Source organism: Coloeus monedula (assembly GCF_965178545.1).
Source record: "Coloeus monedula genome assembly, chromosome: 3".
Classification (NCBI taxonomy): Eukaryota; Metazoa; Chordata; class Aves; order Passeriformes; family Corvidae; genus Coloeus; species Coloeus monedula.
Window position 1 is genome coordinate 49874473 of NC_138783.1, and position 22030 is coordinate 49896502.

Genomic DNA, 22030 nt, shown 5'->3' on the forward strand with positions numbered 1-22030 from the left:
AAGGTTTAATTGCAGTTGATTGAATAACTAGCACTTCTTTCTTTTCAGGATATATTTATGTTCATAACGAGGCAACTTAAAGGTTTAGAAGATACAAAAAGCCCCCAGTTTAATCGATATTTTTATTTGCTTGAGGTAAGCTTTGTAACTTATTTCATAGTAACTGTTAAATGTAATCTTTCAATTTAATCTTGTATTAACTACTCCTTTTATTTTTTTTCCTGTTCCAAATCAGAACATTGCTTGGGTCAAGTCCTATAACATATGCTTTGAATTAGAGGACAGCAATGAGATTTTTACACAACTGTATAGAACGCTGTTTTCAGTAATAAAGTAAGTATTGTCACCCCCAATTACAATATATTATTGCATGATTAAAGTCAGTTGCTTCTAGTGAAGCTGTTCAGTGTGACTTTTAGCATTAATGAACTTAGTAATTTCATAATTCAGTTTAACTAAAGGTAGCAGTATAAATACAATGTTCTGTCAGTTTTTTCTGTTCTAATGAAGCAAGACAAACTACACATCATCTTTTTTTCCTAAGAAACTTTGGTTGTCATTTACTGCATTAATTTTATTTTGTTCTTGAAATTGAATAGTCTAAAATGCAATTCTAAGGAATTTTGAGGATTATTGCTGTAAAGACATGAGTCAGAAAGTAGTAGACACTGGAAGGCATTGCTCGAGGTAGTCTAGTCTTTTCCGTTTGCTCAAACCAGGTCAGCTTGAGCAGATTACCCAGAACTGTAGCCAGTTGGGTTTTGGGCATCTCCAAGAATGAAGAGACTCTTTGGGCAACCTTCTAGTACTCAATCACGCTTTTACTTAAAAAGTTTCTTATGTTTAAATGGTATGTCTTGTATTTCACCCTGTGCCCATTACCTCTTGTTCTCTGACTGGACACCACTGAGTGTGTGGTGTTAACACAGTCTTGCCCTGTCTTCTCTACTCCCAATATCAGGTATTTAGACTTAATGATAAGTTATTTCCTAAGCTATCTCTTCTCAAAGCTAAAAAAAGATGTCAGTTCTCTCAGCCCCTCCTTCCATGAGAGCAGCTCCACGCCCTTAATCATCTTTATGAACCTTTGCTGGACTGAGTCCAGGGTGTGTGTGTCCCTTTTGTGCTGGGAAGCCCAGAACTGGACACAGCACTCCAGGGGAAGTCTCCCCAGTGCTGGGTAGAGCAGAGAGATGTTCTAATGCACTGTCTTTTCATGATACAGAGAGATACAGTCCTCTTACTACAGTAGGTGAATGAGGAGAGCATGAAATTCAAGGATGATGGTATATGCAATCAGGGAATTGAAATATTTTGATTTATAAGAGAACTTGTGATTTGCTTATTTTATTCCTTGTTTTTTGGCATCACCACAAGGGAGTACTCTGAGCAGAAGTTGTACTTTATATAGATATTACACTAAGAATTCTTGTCTTTAATTTCAGCAACGGTCATAACCAAAAAGTACACATGCACATGGTTGATCTAATGAGCTCTATCATTTGTGAGGGAGATACTGTGTCGCAGGAACTTTTGGATACAGTGTTAGTTAACCTAGTGCCAGCACATAAGGTAAGACTTAGTGGCTTATGTTTTGTTTTGTTCTATTGGTTTTTTTGTAATTGTGATTTCTTGGATGTATGTGTTCAGACATGTAGATCTCATTAGGAGGATGGCTGTGGCAAATCTCTTTGTATTCTCTGGATTTCTTTTAGCAAACAAGTAATTTTAATAGCCAGAAAATTCAGTCAAGTTTGATTGCTCTGATATACTTGCCATAAGCAAAGGATCAGTGATCACAGTAATCTAAAAGGTTAAATGTCATACAAATTTAAACACAGGGTTTTTTTATATGCCATCAGTGTCAGTAGAATGGAATACAGAAGTTGCATATATCCTTTGGAAAGTTTTTAATTCATGTAGTGCTGTGTCAGCAGTTCAAACTAAGGTGCTGCCCTAAGTGGGAGGGAAAAAGTTGTTATGACTGCTGATTTGTTATTGGCTCTGTTGTGTTTCAGAAATGTTGGCTTGGTGTTATTGGTATGTTTCTGATGCAGCCATAGAATTAAAAGTGTGTGCAGAAATAGTGGTTTCTGAAGAGCCCAAGGAATGGCTGTCTAACCTTAATGAAAAATGTCATGTTAAAAAGTCTACTGTAGATGAACTACAGGAAAAACTTCAGAACTGTGCATGTGTTGTGAAACTTAAATGTTTAAAAAGCATGGAAGTCTGACTTTTTAGTTCTGGAAACTAACTGTGTCCTACTGAAATCTCGTGGGCTACTCAACTGTAAGTTGCGTATGACAAAAAAAGATTCTGGGGAATCTATCTTTAGCTGTATTTTGGACACTTCTATTACCTTTTTTTGGGTTTTTTTTCCTTAAACTATGTTCAGGAAAGTGTTAACTATTGTAGTTTCTGAAAAGTGTAAGGTTAAGTAGTTGCTAACTGAGAGATGCTTTGGAATGCCTACTAGTGTGCCTTTTCTACAAGCCATCAATTTCAGTAAATAAATAGCACATAAATTATTTTTATATTGACAGTGAAAGACTAAATGCTTAGTATAGATCAGTAATTGTTTTTTCACCACTGGAAATGTTTTAGCTGTGTCCTTCAAGGAGCCTAATACTTTTGTGCCAGGACTAGACTGAAATTTGTGTGGCTAAAGTCCAAATTTACGAAGGAAAGGTTTGGAATACAAAAACCAAAAGCAAGACTATGCAAAATACTTCAGTTTGTGTTTTCTCAGTTATTAAGAATTTATTGTTTCATTGTGTCATCTGTGTTCATCTTGATTTGACTGTACTATTTTTATGTTTAATGTTTAATAAATTGACTTTGAGTTGAAGAATTTGCATCCTGTAAGGATGCCTGTAGCATTAAAATAATTCTGTTTCATGGTGGGTTTAAAATTACTGACTGAATATTTTAATAAGGATAATGTATTTGGGGGTTTACATTTTCTGCTGCTTTTAATTGAAGTCTCTTTTTAGATAGGATGCTCATTTATAGCCTGCTTTCTAACTGAAATAGTTACATAATGTCAGACTGTATTCTGAGTACATTTACCTTTATTTTTTTCCCATACTAATGGAAAGGAGCTTCTAATATTTTTCTGTTTCATCTCAAAATCTCCACATAGTGTTTTTTTTAAAATTTTGGTCCTCTGACTACTTTCTGTGGCTACTGATGTCAAGTTGGAAAAGTGTAATGAATTCAGAGTTGAGAATTTTTCCACTCTTCCATTAAGCACAAAACTAGAAGGAGAGTAAGGATAAGGTCCACCATTAAAAAAGCCCTGTGTCTTGGCTGACCTCACTGTTCAGCTGTGTGGGCTGTGGAAAAGGGAAATTGAATAATCAGACTGGTCACCAAAAATGGCATAATGGCAGACATTGGTGTAATGGTCAGTAGGGAATCCCCAGATTTCCTAGGGACCAAACAATATTTTTGATGGAGTGGAAGGAACATAGATCTGCTTCTAGCTCAGGTTTGAAGCTGATCAGATTGAGAGATTGTTGAAGATAAAATAATTATATCTGTAGAAAGTGACACAGGCAAGTGGTGTGTTTTTAATATGCCCAGAAGGAAGGTTGTGTATGAGAGGGAACGTGTAGTGGCCTTGTGAACTGAGTGGCTGTATTATAGAAAAGAGTTGTATTGGGTAAAAAAAGACTGAGCTCCTCAAATCTCAGTCTGTTTAATTTATCTAACCTGTGGTCTGTAAGTATGTGTTGGGAACAGAAGGTTCAAACAGCTCCTTTAGTTTTGGATCCTGGATGCTAAGCTCTGGTGGCTGAAATTCAACATTAGACAGCTTGATGCAAAAATTATGTGAATATTTTTAAGAGATGTAGTAATTAGTTGAGCAGTTTACAAAAGGTTAATTCGATACTATTGCACCTTAAACCAAGACAATATTTTTCCAAAGATGAAAAATAGGTATGGTCCATAGTCTGAGTAGTAAGTGTAAAAAGCAATGGTGCTTGCAGGATGACTGCAAAAACTTGGACATAAGGAGCATACACTGGGCTCATGATGTATTATCAAATGTCTGTATACCATAATAAGTAGTCGCTGAAGTAGTGACAGCTCTAAACTGCTCTATCTCCCTTGAGTTTGTCATCCATCTGACTTGGTCAGGATAAAAGCCATACTAATGTAAACCTGAATGAAAGCAGCTGACACCAATGTCACAAAAGAGGCATGCTGGAGTGTGCACAGGCTTGCTTGACTAGTACAGCTGTCAGATAAGCCAATAAAACGGCAAGCTTAACTTGTCTTACCATGTGCTTAACTCTTAATTTTGATGCTGAATTGTTTTTTTCCTTTTGTAGTTTCTCTTCTATCACCTCTACTGAAATTATTTTCATAGGATTATATTAAGAGGGAGTGAAATTAACTGACCTAAACCCAGATAAGACCTAGAAGCATGGGAAGAGGTAGTCAGTATGAAAAGGCAAGAAAAATTAATAAGTTTTCCTTTCCCTTTAATGGTCTTTTTATACTATAAAACTTTTATGGCAGACCTGCAAACAATTTACTGTTTGTGCAATGTGTTGGAAGGCAAATTGTACTTGATTTCCTTGGGTGTTAGCCAGTGTTCAGTTTTTAGCCTCTGGACTGCTACAGGGAATCCCACATTGCACATCCCACATGCTTTATGTGCCTATGTTTTAGAAAAAAATTATACTGACAATTAAATTCTTAGCTGTGTCTACTAGGAATTTGCTTAATATTTAGTGTTATCTATCTTGGCAACACTTCAGCTGAGCTTTTTCTTTGTCAGCCGTCCTTAAGAATCTGTTTACCTTCCCTAGCAGAACAAGAGACTCTCTTGGAACTGTTCTGTCTGGGGCTGTTGGGTACTAATTCAACTGCTGTGCCTTTGGTAATAAGAATAAAACTGAAGACCCTTTTCAAATTCCAAGAAAAGAATATTTTAAAACGTATGCTTTTCAGGAATATTTGCACTAGATACAGACTTAACATTTGATTTTCCTCCTAAAGTTAGAAAAGAAAGGCTGGATTGGTGCTAGCTTAGTCATCTTCTGTAAAGAAAAATTAAGGGACATGCATTTGTTTTCTGTTGGCCTCTTTTATTTTTTTCAGGGGACGGGTACAAGTTATTTCACTCTCTTTTTTTAATCTGTATTAAATTGCTTATTGAGAGGTAACTGGAAAAAAATAATAGAGAAAAGGTCAAATGGGTCTGAATTTCCATCACTTCTGACCCCATTGTACAAGAACAAATGATTTCAGCTCTGTGGCTACTCTGCTGGAGAATATGGTCTATATAAATACAAAAACGTCTGTGCCATGCTGTCAGAGAGGTTGCCGCCGCTGCTGCTTCTGTCAAAAAGTAGAGGTTTGTCAAACATTCTAGAGAAAAGCAGGTATGAAAAATGAGTTGGCAATACTGTTAATGTCTTCCCAAAGTATAAAAAGCCTGAAATACCAGCAACAAATGCCTAAAAATCATGGTAGAAATTGAGACAAAGGAGAGAACTTATGGTTGACCAAGATAGTCTCTATTCAGATGTTATTGCTGGAGGTCTCCCAAGGTTTTAAAAAATGTGAATGTTTATGAACACTCTTTTATGAAAGAAAACTGGAGGTTTTCAGGGCAAAAGTCTGGTTCAGATGTTAAATGTAACCTCAGTTATCTTGCAGAATATTTGTGTTCTGCCTTTTCAGGGGTGTTCTTTAGTTTGTCCTTATAAATCAGTATTTTTGTTTTTTCCCTTCAAGGTGTAGTAATTGCTAATAATTACTTTAAACAGTGTTGCCAGCTGATGACTTTGTTTCTACCCCATTCAGGACTCTAAAAACCTTATGCCTACTGGATGCTTGCGCGCTCCTAAAGGCATCCTGATGAAGATAATTGTCCCTGTCATGAGGTCTTTCTTAAATCTTTAAAAGATCTTGAAATACATGTCAATTTTCTTTCTGAACACATGGAAAGATTGTAGAGAGGATAATGGCTGAAGAGCTTCTCTAAAAACAGAGAAGAAATTTGTTAAATTAGGTGTTATCCTTTTAAAATTTCTCCTTCAAGAGAAGAAGTTTAAGATATCTTTGTGACTGTTGAATTAGTCAGAAGGATAGGTTAGGTTCTGTAAAAGATCTTTGAACCTACTTGGTAATGGCTGGGCTGCTTTTGTTTTCATTTTAACTAAGGCAGTGCCACTTTTGCTTGTTTCTGCTTTTATCCTGAAGCTGGAAAATGAGGAGAAAACTCTCATGTGCTTTTAAGACTACCTTAATATTGTTATTTCCAGAAAGTAGGGCCTCTGGACATTTGAGGGTCATGACTATTGGCACTATTAAATCAAGTACCTGAGGCATGAAAAAAATAGCTAACTTTCCTTAGCCCATTGTGCTCTAGACTAATTTTTCCTCTTTAGAGTTTTTTTTTGATAGGTATTTGCATTACACTTCCTTCTTACTCAGGGTTGCAAATAGCTACTTCTAGCATTTATCTTGGGAAACATTAAGTTTTGAAGTGAACTGCTGTGCAAAAGATACAAGCTGAAACTCTAATTAATGTGAATCAGAACGGGTCTGACTTTTGGAACTCTGCTGTGCTAGGTCTGCTGTATAGACTTGTTTTATACTAAATCAGATATTGCTCATGATCCAGAGTTCCCTCTTACCCAGGTGAAAGTGGTTTTCTTTATTTTGGTGAAGGTGAATGGTGAAGTCAAGAAGGATCAGAACAAGAATTGCAAGTGGCATACATTCCTTATTATAGTTATTTGTGCCTTTTATTTCCTGAATTATTACAACTCTGAATAACAGAAAACAAATGCTACTGGTGGAAATACCTTTTTTGTCTTGTGACCATAGAGAACAATCCAGCATGCAGTGTCTTCTCTTTTCTGGGACATGGAACAACTGTACAGTTTTGTAAAAAGACTAAAGTATTTAAAATATTAAAGTATCTTTCCAGAATTGGAATTTTTAGTCACCTTCTGTATTGGCTTTGAGTAAAACAGATACTTCAGGCATAAGTCTTTGTAGTGTTTCAAGTTCAGTCACCTGACTTAGTTCTATCACTAGGCAAGTCAAAGGCTTTTTCAGTTTGATATTATCAGAAAATGTTAATCTGTTCCCACTGCTGTTTAGAAGCCTATAGTTCTAGAGAGACTTTTTAAATTTCAGATAGTACTCTCTGTATCTTTGCAAATCCTTGTGTTCGTTAAGACAACTCTAAAGAGCCAAGTGTATCCAGGTAAAGAAGCACCCTGGATGTGGCAATACATCTTGTGTTTGCTTTTTATTGTGCTAAAAGAAGTTCTCTTCCTTTTATGGTGAAAAATATTTTAAAAAGGCAACCATAAACTGCCCCTTTTTACTGTTGAATTATAAATTGACTATAGTGGGGGTTTTTTAAATTGCAAAGACTAATAAAAATTATGGGAGCTGTATTTTTATAGAGTTTTCTTAGCTGTTAAAATACTACATATTCTTGTGTATTGAAGACTTTTTTCTTCATTCTTCTGTGTGTTAACTCTGCAGCGGGTGTCACAAGGGCTGAGTTGCATTTTCTTCTGAAAATTTTTGAAAAATAACTCTGATGTAGAAATTGGAGAAAGGGTGTAACAACTAGAGCGTGGAGAATATGTGCAGGGAAAGGGAGAAAACAATGATAGAGCAATAACCCAATTAGACAAATGGAAGGATAGGAATGTTGAAGAGGGGGGTACATTTTTAAAATTTTTTGTATTAGTTTAGGGGTTTTTTTCCTGTAAACTGAAGTTCTAGAGTTTTTTTCTTTGACGTCTCAGACAACAGACTGAGTATCTTTGCATGGTATGATGGAGAGCCTTTGGTGGTGGTGCACAGGTGGGTGCTTGATGCAAGGACAGAATTGCACTTTCTGTATTCCTGTTCAGAGTCTTATTTCTGTGGTGACTATAAATGCCTCAGTGTTGCTTTGTATCACTTACCTGATTTTTGGGGAAGCTGATAAAGAGGAGCAGTAAAATGCAGACACTGAGTTCACTGAGCATCAGTTTTAGATGTACAACTGAAAAGTAAGCCTTCATTTGCCAGGAAAGAGGTTTTTTTTCTTTTTCTCAGTAGTACCAGTGGAGACTACAAAGCTTTGTTTGGAGTAGCTTTGTTTTTACTATATTATCTTTATTACTGAAAATACGAAAAGAACAGGCTATTTCCTTAATGCATTTACCAGTACATGATGGCTTTTAATCCTTGGATTTGTTTTTAGATTAATGCATATGCTTATAATTCTTCTGGTTTTTCATTCGTTTGTTTTTCCCCCAGAATTTAAACAAGCAAGCCTATGATTTGGCAAAGGCTTTACTGAAGAGGACAGCACAAGCAATTGAACCATACATTACTAATGTAAGTGAAGCCTGCAAACAAATATGGAAATCAATACTTTCTGTAACTGAAGTGTGTTATAAAAAGAATGAATTGCACACTGTCAAACAGGGCTGAAAAATAACTTTTTATGGGTTGTGAATTTTCTTTGAGAGAATGATTGTATTAATGAAGCGCTGCATAACCTGTCCTTTTGAGTCTAATTCGTTGCCATATAGAAACTACTAAGTACTTAATACTTGTGATTTGTGAAATGCAGTGGATAATTTCCTTTCTACTGTCTTGAAAGACCTTGAGATTGAATCCTTAGAGTCATGGGAAGTCACTCTAAAAGTGAATAATAAAAGTGTATTTATAGATATTGTTCTGATAAAAATATATAAACACATTGTTTCTGTAGCAAAATTCATCTTTTAGGGAGGAGGTAAGACTATTCAGAGCTAAGAGAATTGAAGATAGAACAGAATTTTAATGCTGTTATCACAGAAGTAGAAGAGGAAACAATCTAAGGATAGTAAAGAAGAAAACAAGTGGATTGAGAATTATAGCAGAGTTGAATGTAGACATCATAGACACTGTAATAGAAGAGGGATGAGGGGAAGTAAAGATCAGAGAGAAGTATGCTCTAACTTGAATTGTGTGATAGAAAAAAAATAACACTTTTTCTTTTTTAAGCAGTTGAGGATTTAGCTGGTCTTGCGGCATCTATCCAAAACCTCAGGAGCTTGAAAACAATAGAAAACCTTCAATGCTTTCTGTTACTTTCAGACTTGTAACACTTAGAAAGTGGGTACCTCCTAAAATTTTAAAAAATCCTCAATAAAAACTCTTACTTCAGACCTGCCATTTGGGAAGGTGTTGCTACATAGGAATGTGTTTTTAATGTTGTTCATCTGTAAGGTTAGATTACAAACTGGGTGACATTTTCTGAGTTTTGAGGAAGTCTGTACAATAAGAATCTTCCTTTAATGGGAAGGATGCACATGGAGTCTTCTTTTATTTGTTTCCCACAAGAGAGAATTATTATGTGGTTTTGAAAATTTTCTTTCTTGAAATACATTAAAAACACAGTATCAGTTAGTTTCCTAACCAGGATTTCATACATTCAGGCAACGCTGAATCCAGAAAAGCAAAACATTTCTTCAAGACAATCTTTAACTTACAATAAGATGAACTATGTTTTATATATATGTATCTCTTACTCTTCAGTTGCTTCTTACCCATCTGAGAGGACAAAGTTGAAAATAGTGCGGAAATATTTTCTTTAATGAGAAGTGTGACGTTTCCCTCAAATATGTCAAGTTTACCAAGAAGGAAATAATTGCTTTACAGTTGCATTATGCTGCTTGTAAATACAAATTCTGGAACAGTCAGTTATTAATTCCTATGCTTTTACTTTCAACTCCTTAACCTGTCAGATGTGTAGTGTAGTAATTAGCCAGTTGTTTCAGCCTTGCTTTAAATGTTAGAATACTTTTGAAATGATGGTTCTCAATAGTGAAATAACTCCGAATATAGTCTTTTTATAATAAGATGTGATGTACTGAAGCTCCTTTAAAGTTATGTTTCTTAAATTATTTGTAGGTGTGCGGGGGTAAACATCACATTTAATGTGTTTTCCTTTATGTATAATACTTCATATGAGACGATATTTTAAGACTTCTGCTATGGAATTCTGATCTGTGTGTGCTACCCTCCATTCCTTTTTTTTTGGTAGTGAAATTAATGTTGTAAGATGAAAAGTGATTAAATGTTTTAGGATTTAGCACAGGATTTAGAAGAGAGCATGTATACTCTTGTTGTTGATGTGTAATCTGTTTTATTTTCCAGTTCTTCAATCAAGTCCTCATGCTTGGTAAAACATCAATTAGTGACCTGTCAGAGCATGTGTTTGATTTGATTCTGGAGTTATACAATATTGACAGTCACCTCTTGCTTTCTGTTCTACCACAGCTCGAATTCAAACTTAAGGTAAACACTTTCTATCCTTTCTATGTATTTGAAACATGTATGCTTTGACCATAATTGTTTTGTTGTTTTTTTTTTTTTAATGACAAGTTCTTCAAATTATTTGGCAAATAAAACAAATAATTATATGTAAAATTTAGCTCCTCTGAATTGTTTAAAGGAAAACCCATAAAAACCCTCAAAAATGTAATTTAATTTCACATGTGTTAACCTACAGTGCATGTGTGTATATATTTGGGATTTGGTTGGTAGATGGTTTTGGCTTGTCTTTTAAGCAATAACTCCATTTTTTGGATGACTTGAGAATTTGCCCTGTTTTATTTCTGGGTTTACTGTATTATTTATAGTGAAAGACCTAATATTTTGAATATATATATACTGACAATTCTGTCCAAATAATAGGTCTGTGGCAGGTGTAATCAAAGAACTGGAATGCATCAATACGTCTTGTAGTAATTGCTGCAATGACTTACAATTTTTCAGGCTTACTTCATATGTCTGGACGACAGCTGATGCTAGCTATTTATTTTAATGGGTATTTTTCTTTTTGACTTCCTTTTCAAAGTGTCTCCATCACTTGGACGAATGCAATATAGCAGTTGGTTCTCCCTTTATTCTGCACTGCTTTTATTCTGTCTGTGGTTCCACAGGGTTTCTGTGAGGAGTGTGATTAGATTAGTATTACCACGTTTGTATGTGATCTGTTACTAAACTGGAGAGCTAACGTGCAATGGGCCACTTGTAAGTTAGCATGTATTTTTATTACAGAGGACAGATCTTAGGTTTATAGCACCTTTGGCCTCTTTGTATTGTAATATTTATTATTATAGTGGCTTGTTCCTGCCTATTACTTTTTCCTAATGTTGCTAGGGAGGCATACTACACTTGTTGGATGAGGGGTTTTAAAAATGCTTTTATCATTCCATTCACATTTCCGAGAGAAGTAGGGTTCAATTTACTGCTTGCTGTCTGTGTCTTCAAAGTAGACCTTTTTCAGCCTTTAATTCCTATTCCTACGTATGGCAAACAATTATCATTCTCACCCCCAATAAAAACAGTACTGCTGGAGGTGTTATTCAGGATATTTGATCTTACCTGCTGCTATATCCTTTTTCATACTGTATAATTGTAGTACCTTTCCCAACTTTAAGTCCCCTGAAATCTTCAGGTTCTTCAGTTGTCATCCTACTTGTTCATTGACTCATATTTCATGATTTCAATACTGATGTCTTTTTTGTTTTGTTTTGTTCCCTCTTTCCCCACCCTAGGAGAATTTCTGGTCTCTTTATTCAGCTGGCTGATTTCAGCCCTAAGCATTTCCATGTTTTCTTTGTACTTCTTAATTTACAACACATTTTTTTCATGTTTGCATTTCTGTTCTTTGTTTAGTGTGCTCTTTTCAGATGATGTACATGTATTTTGTTGCTTTGTCTCCTTCATCCTTAGTGTAGTTCTCACTGTGGTCTCAACCCTCAAGGGTAAGTGCTTGACATCTGCAAGATCCAGTTTAACAATGTTTCCAGGAGATATGTAGGTTTCTAGAGTTACATTCTTACTACTGTTATTCCTTGATGTCTTCTTGAACTCAATATAGTTTGTAGCTATTCAAAAGCATTGTAATCATCTTCTTACTCCTGGTGTGTGTTTTGATATTTTAGTTATAAGAAAATGTAATATATGTCTGTTTTGTCCCATTGGCTGTCAAATGATCCATCTTTTAAGGAAGCAAAAAAATACCTCTATTTGGAATAGGATACACCTGGGTTAAATTTTGAGATGCTGGAACTGGTTTCCCGGAGAAGTTGGTGCTTCATCTCTGGAAGTGTTTCAGGGCACATTGGATGGGGCTTTGAGCAACCTGGTCTAGTGGAAGGTGCTCCTGCCCACAGCAGGCGAGTTGAAGGATGTCCTTAGAAGTCCCTTCCAATCCAAATCATTTTATGGCTCTAAATGAGTTGAGGGGTCTTTAAGATCTTTCTGTGGTGAGAAGAGTATTTTGAAGATAAGTGTTCTAAAATATTAATGAAATGTAGTCACCCTGTGTTTTTTTCTGAGATTAACACAAGTTTATTCTGTATGCAGACTTGCCAGTGATGATTACATACTTTCCACTCCAACAATAGCTTTAGCTTTATTGTAAACAGCAGCAGCTAGTGTCAAACATCTTTTCATTTAGTTCCAGGTAAATAGCTCATTAGTGTGTTGAGAAGAGAGTGTGATTTCAATGAAACTCAGAGTGTTTATGGTTGAAGACAGCCAATTTTTCTGTTGCTTTGAGTGAAAAGAAACTGGACAGCAGTAACCCTGTTGAGCTTGATGAGGCCTTGGGTCAGGTGGCTGGTAAAGGAAAATCATGCGTGACAGTCCATACTGAAAATTGGGAGAGAGGAGTTGTCTTTTTCAATAAAGGTTAATTAAAATTAATGATACCATAGCTAAGAACTTTGGTGAGCCCTGCATATCATTCAGGGCTTGACTCAGTGATTTTGTCTTTTCTGGATTTGGCACATGGTCCTGTGTCTCTCTGTATGCCCAGTTAAGGAGCCTTGTCCTTCTGAGCTCACTTACCATGGACTACTAGGTATTTAAATAAAAGTTTGTAAAGTGTATTTAGATCAAATACATAGCTTCACAGGAACATCCAGCTTTTATGTTATGAAATTATCTGATATGGCTCTTGAATCCACAGTTGTGATAATAGAAGGCAAATACTAGAGGCAAACACTCAAGTAATGCTTGTGAGGTAGTGGGACAGTTAGTGTATTCTAAGATGTCATATTGCTGCTTTGCTGCTAAGATTTGTATTATTCCTTAGCAGATGATCATAGAATACCACGTTGAAAGGGACCTCAAGGATGATGTAGATAAAATTTTCTTGGCAAAAGCAAAGTCTAGACAAAATGGCCCAGCACTCTGTCTAGCTGGATCTTAAAATGTCCTATATCGGTTTCCCTGGGGAGATTATTCCAATGGCTGATTGACCTCATGGTGAAAAACTTTCCTCTTGTGTCCAGTGTTGAAGAAAAGCTGTGATTGTCTGAACAACTGAGTTGTGGAGATGTGCCAGAATGATCTCATTTTGCATGCATTGAACACACGGAATGGGTCATTTTATCTGTGCTTTACAAAGACAAATTGAATAACTTTCTCTGTGTTCTTGAAAATGTACATTTCTGTTTAGTTGGCTTCAAAAGCAGTAAGTGATAACGAATTTTGGCCAGGTGAAGTACACTTGCGGTAGACTTACCTGAGCAAGACATCAAGTGTTCTGGCTCACTTGAAAGCTGAGGTGCAGGCTTGGTTTCAGGTGTAAAATTGGCAAGTTCTGCATGAAATTGAATGGATTCCTCCTGGTATCAGCAGTGTTAACTCTAGTTGCTTATTCTGTATATGAAACAGAATTTCTATGTAATGCCTTATTTCTTTGCTTCTAAACATTTAGCCTTGAGAAAGAGGCTCGAGGGAGACCCTATCACTGTACAACAACCTGAAAGGAGGATGTAGGAAATGGGGGGGGTCGGTCTCTTCTCCCAGGTAATAACTGACTGGACCAGAGAAAATGACCTCGAGTTGCACCTGGGGAAGCTTAGATTTGATATTAGTCAAAAATTCTTCACTTAAAGGGTTGTCAGGAATTGGAACAGGCTTCTTAGGAAGTGGTGGAATCACCATCTCTGGAAGTTTGGAGAAGGCAAGTGGATGTAATAGTTTCTTTGTAAACATGGTGGTGCTTGATTAATGGTTGGGCTCAAGAATCTTAAAGATTTTATTTTTCCAACCTTTACGACTCTGTGATCCTATGGTTTTGTGGCATGTTTTGAAAATGAAGTGATGATGATTTTCCCCTAACCACCAAGTAAGCTTCACTGAGCCATCTCCACTGCCTTCCAGTTGACTGGGCTGCCTTGTTCCCAGTCTCTGTGGCTGATGGGTGTTTGAGGATGTAAACAAACATCTTTGAGTTTGTGACTTGTTACCTGAGGGGATCCAAATCTCTTGCTCTCCATCTGCATGACATTTTTTGCACTCTTTCTGTCAGAGCCTCCTGGTTTATCTTCATGGGCTTAGGGTTGTAGACTGTCTCTCTGAGTGGGGGTAAAATCCACAGGCTTTCCCATCAGAGACCAAATAAGTTTTTGACCATGTGTAGAGGGGTTAAAAAACTCTTAGTATGAAACTTGTGAGAGAGTTTAGGTGCCTCAGTAATACTGTTGAACCTACTTACTATTTGGGATGTAAACGATGTGGCCACCTAGTGTTCAAGCACCTTGCCATTTTGGTACAACAGTGAAGACACAGGTTAAGGCTTTCTCCCTGTGCCACTCCCCCTTCTCCCCCCAAGTAGGGCAGAAGTTTGAAAGGGGACACAGGCTCAGCAACAAAAGGGAAAGGAGGAGGTAAGGATTATGTTTGTGTTCATGCTCTTTGTCTTCCCAAGTGTGCACTTTGCGAGTGGAGACCCTGCTTTCCAGCAGGTGCCGGGACATCTCCCTGCCGATGGCAGGTAGTGAATGAAATCCTCTTTTTGCTCTGCTTGCCTACACAGCTTTTTCTTTACCTATTAAACTCTTGTTATCTTGATCTGTAGGCCTTTTAACTTTCCTTCTCTTCTCTTCCCTTCCTCTCTGTGTTGGAGAGGAGAGTGAGAGAGGGGCTGGGTGAGTGTTTGGCTTTTGGCTGGGGTCAACCTGCCACACCTCTGTAGATTTATGTAAAAAAAAATCTCCTGTGTTCTCAGGTGGCAGAACTCTGTTGTTGAGCTCTGTGAGAGCTATGTGAAATCATGGTTGCTTCTTACTAGTAATTTGGTTTTTTGCCTGATTTTGCAAAGGAGCCTGAGGAATTAACAGAAGAATGAGCACTGATATTCATTTAACTTAACCTGTTCTGTGAGGGTCAGTAATCTGTGCCTGATGTTGGCATTTTAAGGTGCCGTGTTTAGAGATCCAGTACTGAAGCATTATGGGTTCAGGAAGGAGCTAACAATTTATTATTGTATAGGTCAGCTTGTAGAAGAAACTGCAGAAAAGGAAATTTTTTCAAATTTCATATTTGAATTTTAGAAATTTCTGTTACAGACAGCAAATAACATCTTAATGTTCAGGAGAATGGAAGGCTCATAAATAGACTGTTTTGGAAATAATTGTCATGGGATTTGGGCTTTTATCTTACTGTCTTACTAAACCAAGAGGATGTAATGAATAAAATCAATAAAAGGTTGACTTCTTGTTTTGGAGCTGCCTTTCTTCCTGGATATGGGAATTAAAATTTTCAAAAGTTTTGGGTTATGTGTCCACTTCTTATTCCCAAATGTCCACAGATCGTGAGTGCTGCCTGTTCTTTTGGACTCAGCAGTGGTAACAATCTGACTGGCTTCAGCTGCTGTAACTGACAGGCTCAAATGTCTAGGCCAAAGAGCAGCTTTGGCTATGTGCTGGGAGCATGTATGGGGAACTGAAAATATCCATGTTCAGTGTCAATTTGTATTAACAAGTCATGATGGAACACTATTAGAGTGCTGAATTTCCCTAAGAGGTGAAGGGTGTGACTCTTCAAGTACACAATGTCTCATAGAATGGAGAAAGATTAAGATTTTTTCGGAGTTTGAGACCCCTTTTTTTTCACCCTCGGAAAAAGAGTGGAGACTAAAGTAGAATAAAGGAGAGAGACTGTAGCAGCAGTGCATTCATTCAATAAGAAGTACAGGTTTATTTTTGTTACCCCTAGGAGTGTATATAACCATGTTTCAAGGAAGCCAACATCAGGGCACAAAATTTAGAAAGGACCAAATGATTACACGCCAAGGCCTATAATCACAAATATTTGTTGTTTTTACGACAGGACTAGAAACACAAGTAGGTTCTCTTATATTTGGATTAGTGGCTGATACAGCAAAAGCTTCTTCTGCAACGAATTCATTAATGATATTTTAGGGTTTTGTTGTTTTGTGGGTTTGTTTTCTTTTGTTTGGTTGTCTTTTTCCCCCTCTGTATTTCTGGCTTTATAATTAAGTAGTTGAATGTTTAGTGTGCTCCCAGCTCTTCCACCCAGCTCCTTCCTTCTACCTTCTGGAGTGTCTTGCTCTGAGTTTGTGTTGGTTATCTAAAACAATTCAGAGATGCTTAATATTTTTAATGTTTTGTTTGTTTAAGCAGGAGTGGATAGGACATGAATCATGGAGGTTGGACTAATGTAGGCAAAAAAAAAAAAAATTAGAAGTTCTTAACCATGGCTCACAGAATAAGAATTTGTAGTATAATGGGCTGAAACTCATTAAGAAAAAACAGTATCATTTATTGCAGATTAAGAGGAGGTGGTTGTAGAATGCTTTCAGTAATGTCAATTTGAATGTTAATTGAAAAAAATAGTCAAATGCAAAAAAATATTAATGATTTGCTGTTAATGCTTCAAATACTTAATACTAAAGTGTATTCAAGAGAATGAGTCTTTTGTAATGTTATATATCACTGTTAGAAATTAATTCAGCCTTATTTTTCTTGCTCTGTAACTTTAATGATTTTACAAATGCTTTTACTGTTCTTAGGATTCTGAATTAAAAAGACTTGCTGGCAAACATTTCAGCCCTTTTATGGTATTGAGTCAGGAGAAATAGTTTGTCTCAAACTGTGGTGTCGTATAAAAGAACTCTGGCAGCTATTGTGCTCTTATTTCTTGTTCACGTTCAAAAGGTGATGCTGAACTAATAAGAATTCAAAGATGCTAGAAAAAAGCAGTATTTTGCACAGTTCTTATCTTTTACCAGAAAGCAACCTGGTAATAATAAGGGATTAATAATATCTAATTAATATAAATTAATTTTAGCTACTCCCTTGTCAAGGAATTCTTGCAGCCGATTGGGTTTTCTCCCTTTTCTTTAATAAGCAAAGGAAAAAAATTGGTCAACAGTAAGTACATGCTAATATGGTAGCATACATTTCCGAAGTATGTATGAAGGTTCACATACTGTGTGTTGTATTAAAGAATGTAACGCAAAACAATGATAAAACAAGGCCTTCTCCAGTACATTTTCACTATCATTGTTAGGGCTAATATTAAATATAAATGGAAGACTATCTGTTGTATCTCAGCAGTTTTGAGTACAGGACCACATCCTGTGGAACTCAGATCTTGGGTACTTAATCTGATGTTCTCTAGAAACTTGTATCCTGGAAACTGTTATTTTTAACTAAATATTTTTAATTAAGCACTGTTCTATAGAACTGTAAACCTTTATGTGCAGAAAAGCATAGACTGACTTTTGTAAGTTTTGTGTTGTGTCTGAATTTGTACAGAGACATATCAGATTTCCTAACAATCAGCAACCTTTAAGTAAGTGTTAAAAATAGATATTTTTCACCAGGCTTTGGTCACATTTTTTGTCTCTACCTTGTTTTTTGTTTTCTCTGTCTTTATTTTGTTTTCTTAAAAAAATAGTGAAGGGTTTTTGTCTTGAGATAGACATTTGTATACACGAGAAGTCTACTGATCTGTATTGTGATATTTCTAGAAATATGTAAGTGTATCAGTGGAAAAACTGTACAAAACAGAACTCTGTTTTTTGGGGTGGTTTTCCTTTTAAATTTTAAAATAATCTGTTGATTTTCCAGAGCAATGACAATGAAGAACGTCTGCAGGTTGTAAAACTTCTAGCAAAAATGTTTGGGGCGAAGGATTCGGAGTTGGCATCTCAAAACAAACCACTTTGGCAGTGCTACCTGGGGAGGTATATTCTGGTTTAGTTCCCTGTCTAGGGAGGAAAAACGTTCAATGAAGTCAAATTCAGCTGGTTTGGTTTTTTTTTAAAGTGACACAGCTAAGCGTGAATTCCTTCCCGCTGCTTTATCTGAAATCTGACAGATCATGTGAAAGCAATTTAAAATGTATCTTCCACATCTGTCATTCTGCAGAATGAACATTTACGAATCATCTCCTTAAAGTTCATTTTTTTCAACTAGCTTTATTGCCATTGTCAAGAAAAACGAATACTTTATTGTAATTTCTTCACAAGTGAAACTGTTTGATGATGGATAATTCTAAAATGGCATCAAATGACATTTTCAGTATCAGGTGATATTAGAACTGCTTTTGAGGCTTTTATGTACAGTCTTTGTGTATGAGTTTCAATTTTTTTAATGGTAGGAGTACCTTAAAAGTATATAGTATTCGCAATACTGCAAACATACTTTTGTTTTTGAAATATTCTGCCAGTTTGAGATAGAAAATATAGCTGAAGCTTGTAGTCAGGAGAAACTTAAATTAGGCTACTACGAAGAAAATATTTTTGATTTGAGTAAAAGAGGATAAATTCTTGAATTTATTACAAATGCCATAGTTTATAATGTAGCATTCAATCATATCAAAATCAGAGTCCTCAAGGAAATGCTACTTTTAAGAGTGCAAGAAACTTAGTTGAAGCAAGGTATTTTGCTTGAAAGTATGTAACTATTTAAAACATGGAATGTCATCAAAAAATACCACATCTAATTGGGCACAGAGGAAAAGGCTTCATTGTCTTACAATGTGATTATGTGCAGTTTATTTACAATAACTGTTTTCAACTGGTTATGAATCACATTTATGCATTTACTACTTCTGAAGATTTTCACTAAGTTATAATAGCTGTGTTATCGAAGGAGGCATTCTTAAAAATCTCTTGACCTGGCTTTTACTAAAACAGTTATTCCTTAAAATCTATTTATTTGATAAATAAGCATTTTGACAGCAACGGTCTTCTAGAATTACATTTTTAATTTATTTCAAACCAAACGTTTTGAGGATAGCTAGAAAATGCATTTAATTTTGAAAGCATTATCTGTAAATAATTAAATCAACAGTTTTGTTACAAAATTACTTACATGAAAATTAACAATGAGAAAATACTAGTTTTCAAACATCTAATTTAATTCAGTCTTTCAAAAGGAAATCTTATTCTGTGATCCGTCTCAAAAGAAATGTATAGTAGACTAGATGTGCATGTTTGTTATCTGTCATACAGTATAATGAGGGAATGAATGTAACAGTCATAAAATTTTGAGTTTCTGATACATGGTTCATGGTTAATTATGGGTAACATTACAGAAAAGGAATTAAAATGTATCACACATCTTTCTAATAAATAGTTTTTTTTGTCTGTCTGGGAGTTTTTAAGGTGTACCTGGAGAAGGTATTTCTTTTCATGTTCAGAACATGAATTAATAAATGAGCATGAGAATTTTTTCTTGAGCTAAAGACAGTCTACTTAATACTGTGAAATTAGAGATGCTGTATGCACATAACCATACATGGGAAGCATAAAAAATACTTTCAGAAGTATTTGATATTGTGTAGAAGTGAACATATTGCTTTGATGGAAGTGGAATTTTTGTTGTTGTAATGTATTTTCTTGTTTGTAACTAGGTTTAATGATATCCATGTACCTATTCGCCTTGAGTGTGTCAAATTTGCAAGTCACTGCCTTATGAACCATCCTGACCTGGCAAAGGACTTAACAGGTATCAGTTTTATTATAACATTAAAATACCACTTAAAGTCTCCTGGGGAAGTCAAGAAGGCCAGTTGTAATCCTAAGTAATGCTGTCGTATGTTGTGGAGGACCTAACTGATGTTGGAGTTCTAAGCCAAAGTCCCTGCCTTCAGTGTTGCTTCTCAGGCTGAGGGGATTGTACACTAAGAATGCCTTAACCAGAGATCTCTCTCTCTCCCTCTCATACCGTAGTTACATTCCCAGCTCCTGCTGAAATTAAGCACCATGGGATCAGGTAAAGCAGTCTGCCTAACCTGATGGTCCTGGCGTTTATTAATTAGGGTGCAGAGGGGAGACTTAAGTTCCACAAAGCTGGAATGTTTAAGTCTTATACAGCCACTGTCTAAAACATGAAAACAGTCCTCACAGCTGTGACCACAGCTTCACAATTCCACCTCCTTCAGATCAAACACAGCCTGTAATTCAAGACCTCTGTAGGAAGTAGGCAACTGGCATCAATGGAAGCATTTAGTATTTGCTGCTCCTCATGTCTTAATAAAAAAAAAGTGTAATTAATGAGAATTGGTTGATTTGCTCTGGAGACTGTGTCTTCCCCTGGTCAATAAACTACTTGTAGTTTTTTTGAGGCAAAATCCTTGTCTAGTTGGTCTAAGGAGGGAGTTTAAAGGACTGTAAAGTGCATGGGATTGCTCTCCTGCTTGCTGAGCATTTGTCAAATTGGACACAATCCTGTAGTTGCAGTGTTATCCAGAGATTAGCTCAGTTGACTGGCGCATGGAACACCATGGTTGTAGGTTTGATCCCCATATGGGCCATTCACTTAAGGGTTGGTCTTGATGATCCTTGTGGGTCCCTTCCAACTCAGAATGTTCTGTGATTCTGTATTGTTAAGTCAGCTTAAAAAACTCAAAAGGTTCTGGGTCCTTCCTTAATGGGATGGTAAAAATATTTTCCCTTTTGATTATCAGGATTATATTTTCAATATTTCTTTTTCTTTTTTTCACACTGCAGAAAGACTTTGTGCCCCCTCTAATGGTATCCTCTGGGAAATGTAATTTTGCTTGCCCCTCCTCTCTCTCCCCACAGTGCTTATCAAAGTCAAATTGTTGAAAAATTTCTCTGGCTACTGGTATTGGAGATCAGAATTGTTTTGTGCAATGGCAGTATTTTTCATTTTTTTTTAGTTTATATTCCTGTGAAACAATAGGTTTTTTTAAAAAGGCTTATTTGGATTTAAAATTTCATAACCTCCATAACTGCAAAGTATTATTTTGGAGTGTGTTCTTTTGACACTTGAGCTGATTACCATTAATGCCAGTGTTTCAGATGAGACTTGAAAATTCTCACTGGTCATTGAACAGTGTTAAGAGAACAGTAACCTCTGGTTATTTCATCCAGAGTGAAGTGTGAATTTACAAAGTTCCCTGAAGTCCTCAGTGTTGCACTGATATATGCAGTGTACTGCAATCTTAACTTCTATGTGCCTGTTCCTACCCTTTTGTGCTTTTAAAATAACCTCAAATACAGCTAAAAAGATAAATGAGCTTTGCCATTTTATTTGCCAGCTTTCTAAAATGACAATAGGTAGCTAACGAATTTGACACCTAAAAGCAGAAGTTTTAGTGTTGATAGTAAGATTAGTGGTATTAGCAAATAAGTAGCAGTGTGCCAAAATAATCTAGAAAAATTTTTTTAAGTTGGATAAACTAGGATGTGTCTAAGTAAGCTTTATAGTTGGAAGTATCTCTTGATTTGTCCCTGCTCACAATGCTTATGTGGCTTATACTGTCGAGTATTCCTAGAGCAGGCGAACTAGATTCCTTGTGGATAATAAGGAAATTGTGAGTGGGAGTGCAACTAATGTGCTCTAGGAGCCAAAAGAGATGGAGTCTGCAGGAAGACAGTAGCCTCTAGCCTGACGTAAGAGCTTAAAATGTGTATAATGTAGTTAGCAAGTTCTCAAGCAGTGTCTTATTCTGCTCTACAGATCCAGTCCTGCTTGGCTATAATAGTTGCAAATGTGTACATAGTGTAACTACTATAAGAAAGAATTAAAAAAAAAAAAGTAACCACATAATTCTTATTTCAATGATGCCAGTAATATAAGTATTTGATATTCTAAGCAAATATGAAGTTTTACTGACATTCCCGTTAGTCTTGGAGCATACTGTTTGTTTCTTGATGCTGATGATTCAAACAGAAGAAAATAATTTTTCTGTTTCTGTCTGG

The 22030-nt window shown here is 36.0% G+C and overlaps 1 protein-coding gene across 3 annotated transcripts in view; it reads left to right on the forward strand.

Moving 5' to 3' along the window:
• PDS5B (PDS5 cohesin associated factor B) overlaps positions 1-22030 on the forward strand; it is a 98646-nt gene that overhangs the window by 28658 nt on the left and 47958 nt on the right. For all 3 annotated transcript variants that reach the window (XM_082278144.1, XM_082278146.1, XM_082278145.1), the window contains exons 4-10: positions 49-135; positions 236-333; positions 1446-1572; positions 8290-8370; positions 10180-10320; positions 17925-18040; positions 19714-19808. In XM_082278144.1, coding sequence (XP_082134270.1) covers positions 49-135; positions 236-333; positions 1446-1572; positions 8290-8370; positions 10180-10320; positions 17925-18040; positions 19714-19808 — 745 coding nt within the window. The remainder of the gene's footprint in view (positions 1-48; positions 136-235; positions 334-1445; positions 1573-8289; positions 8371-10179; positions 10321-17924; positions 18041-19713; positions 19809-22030) is intronic.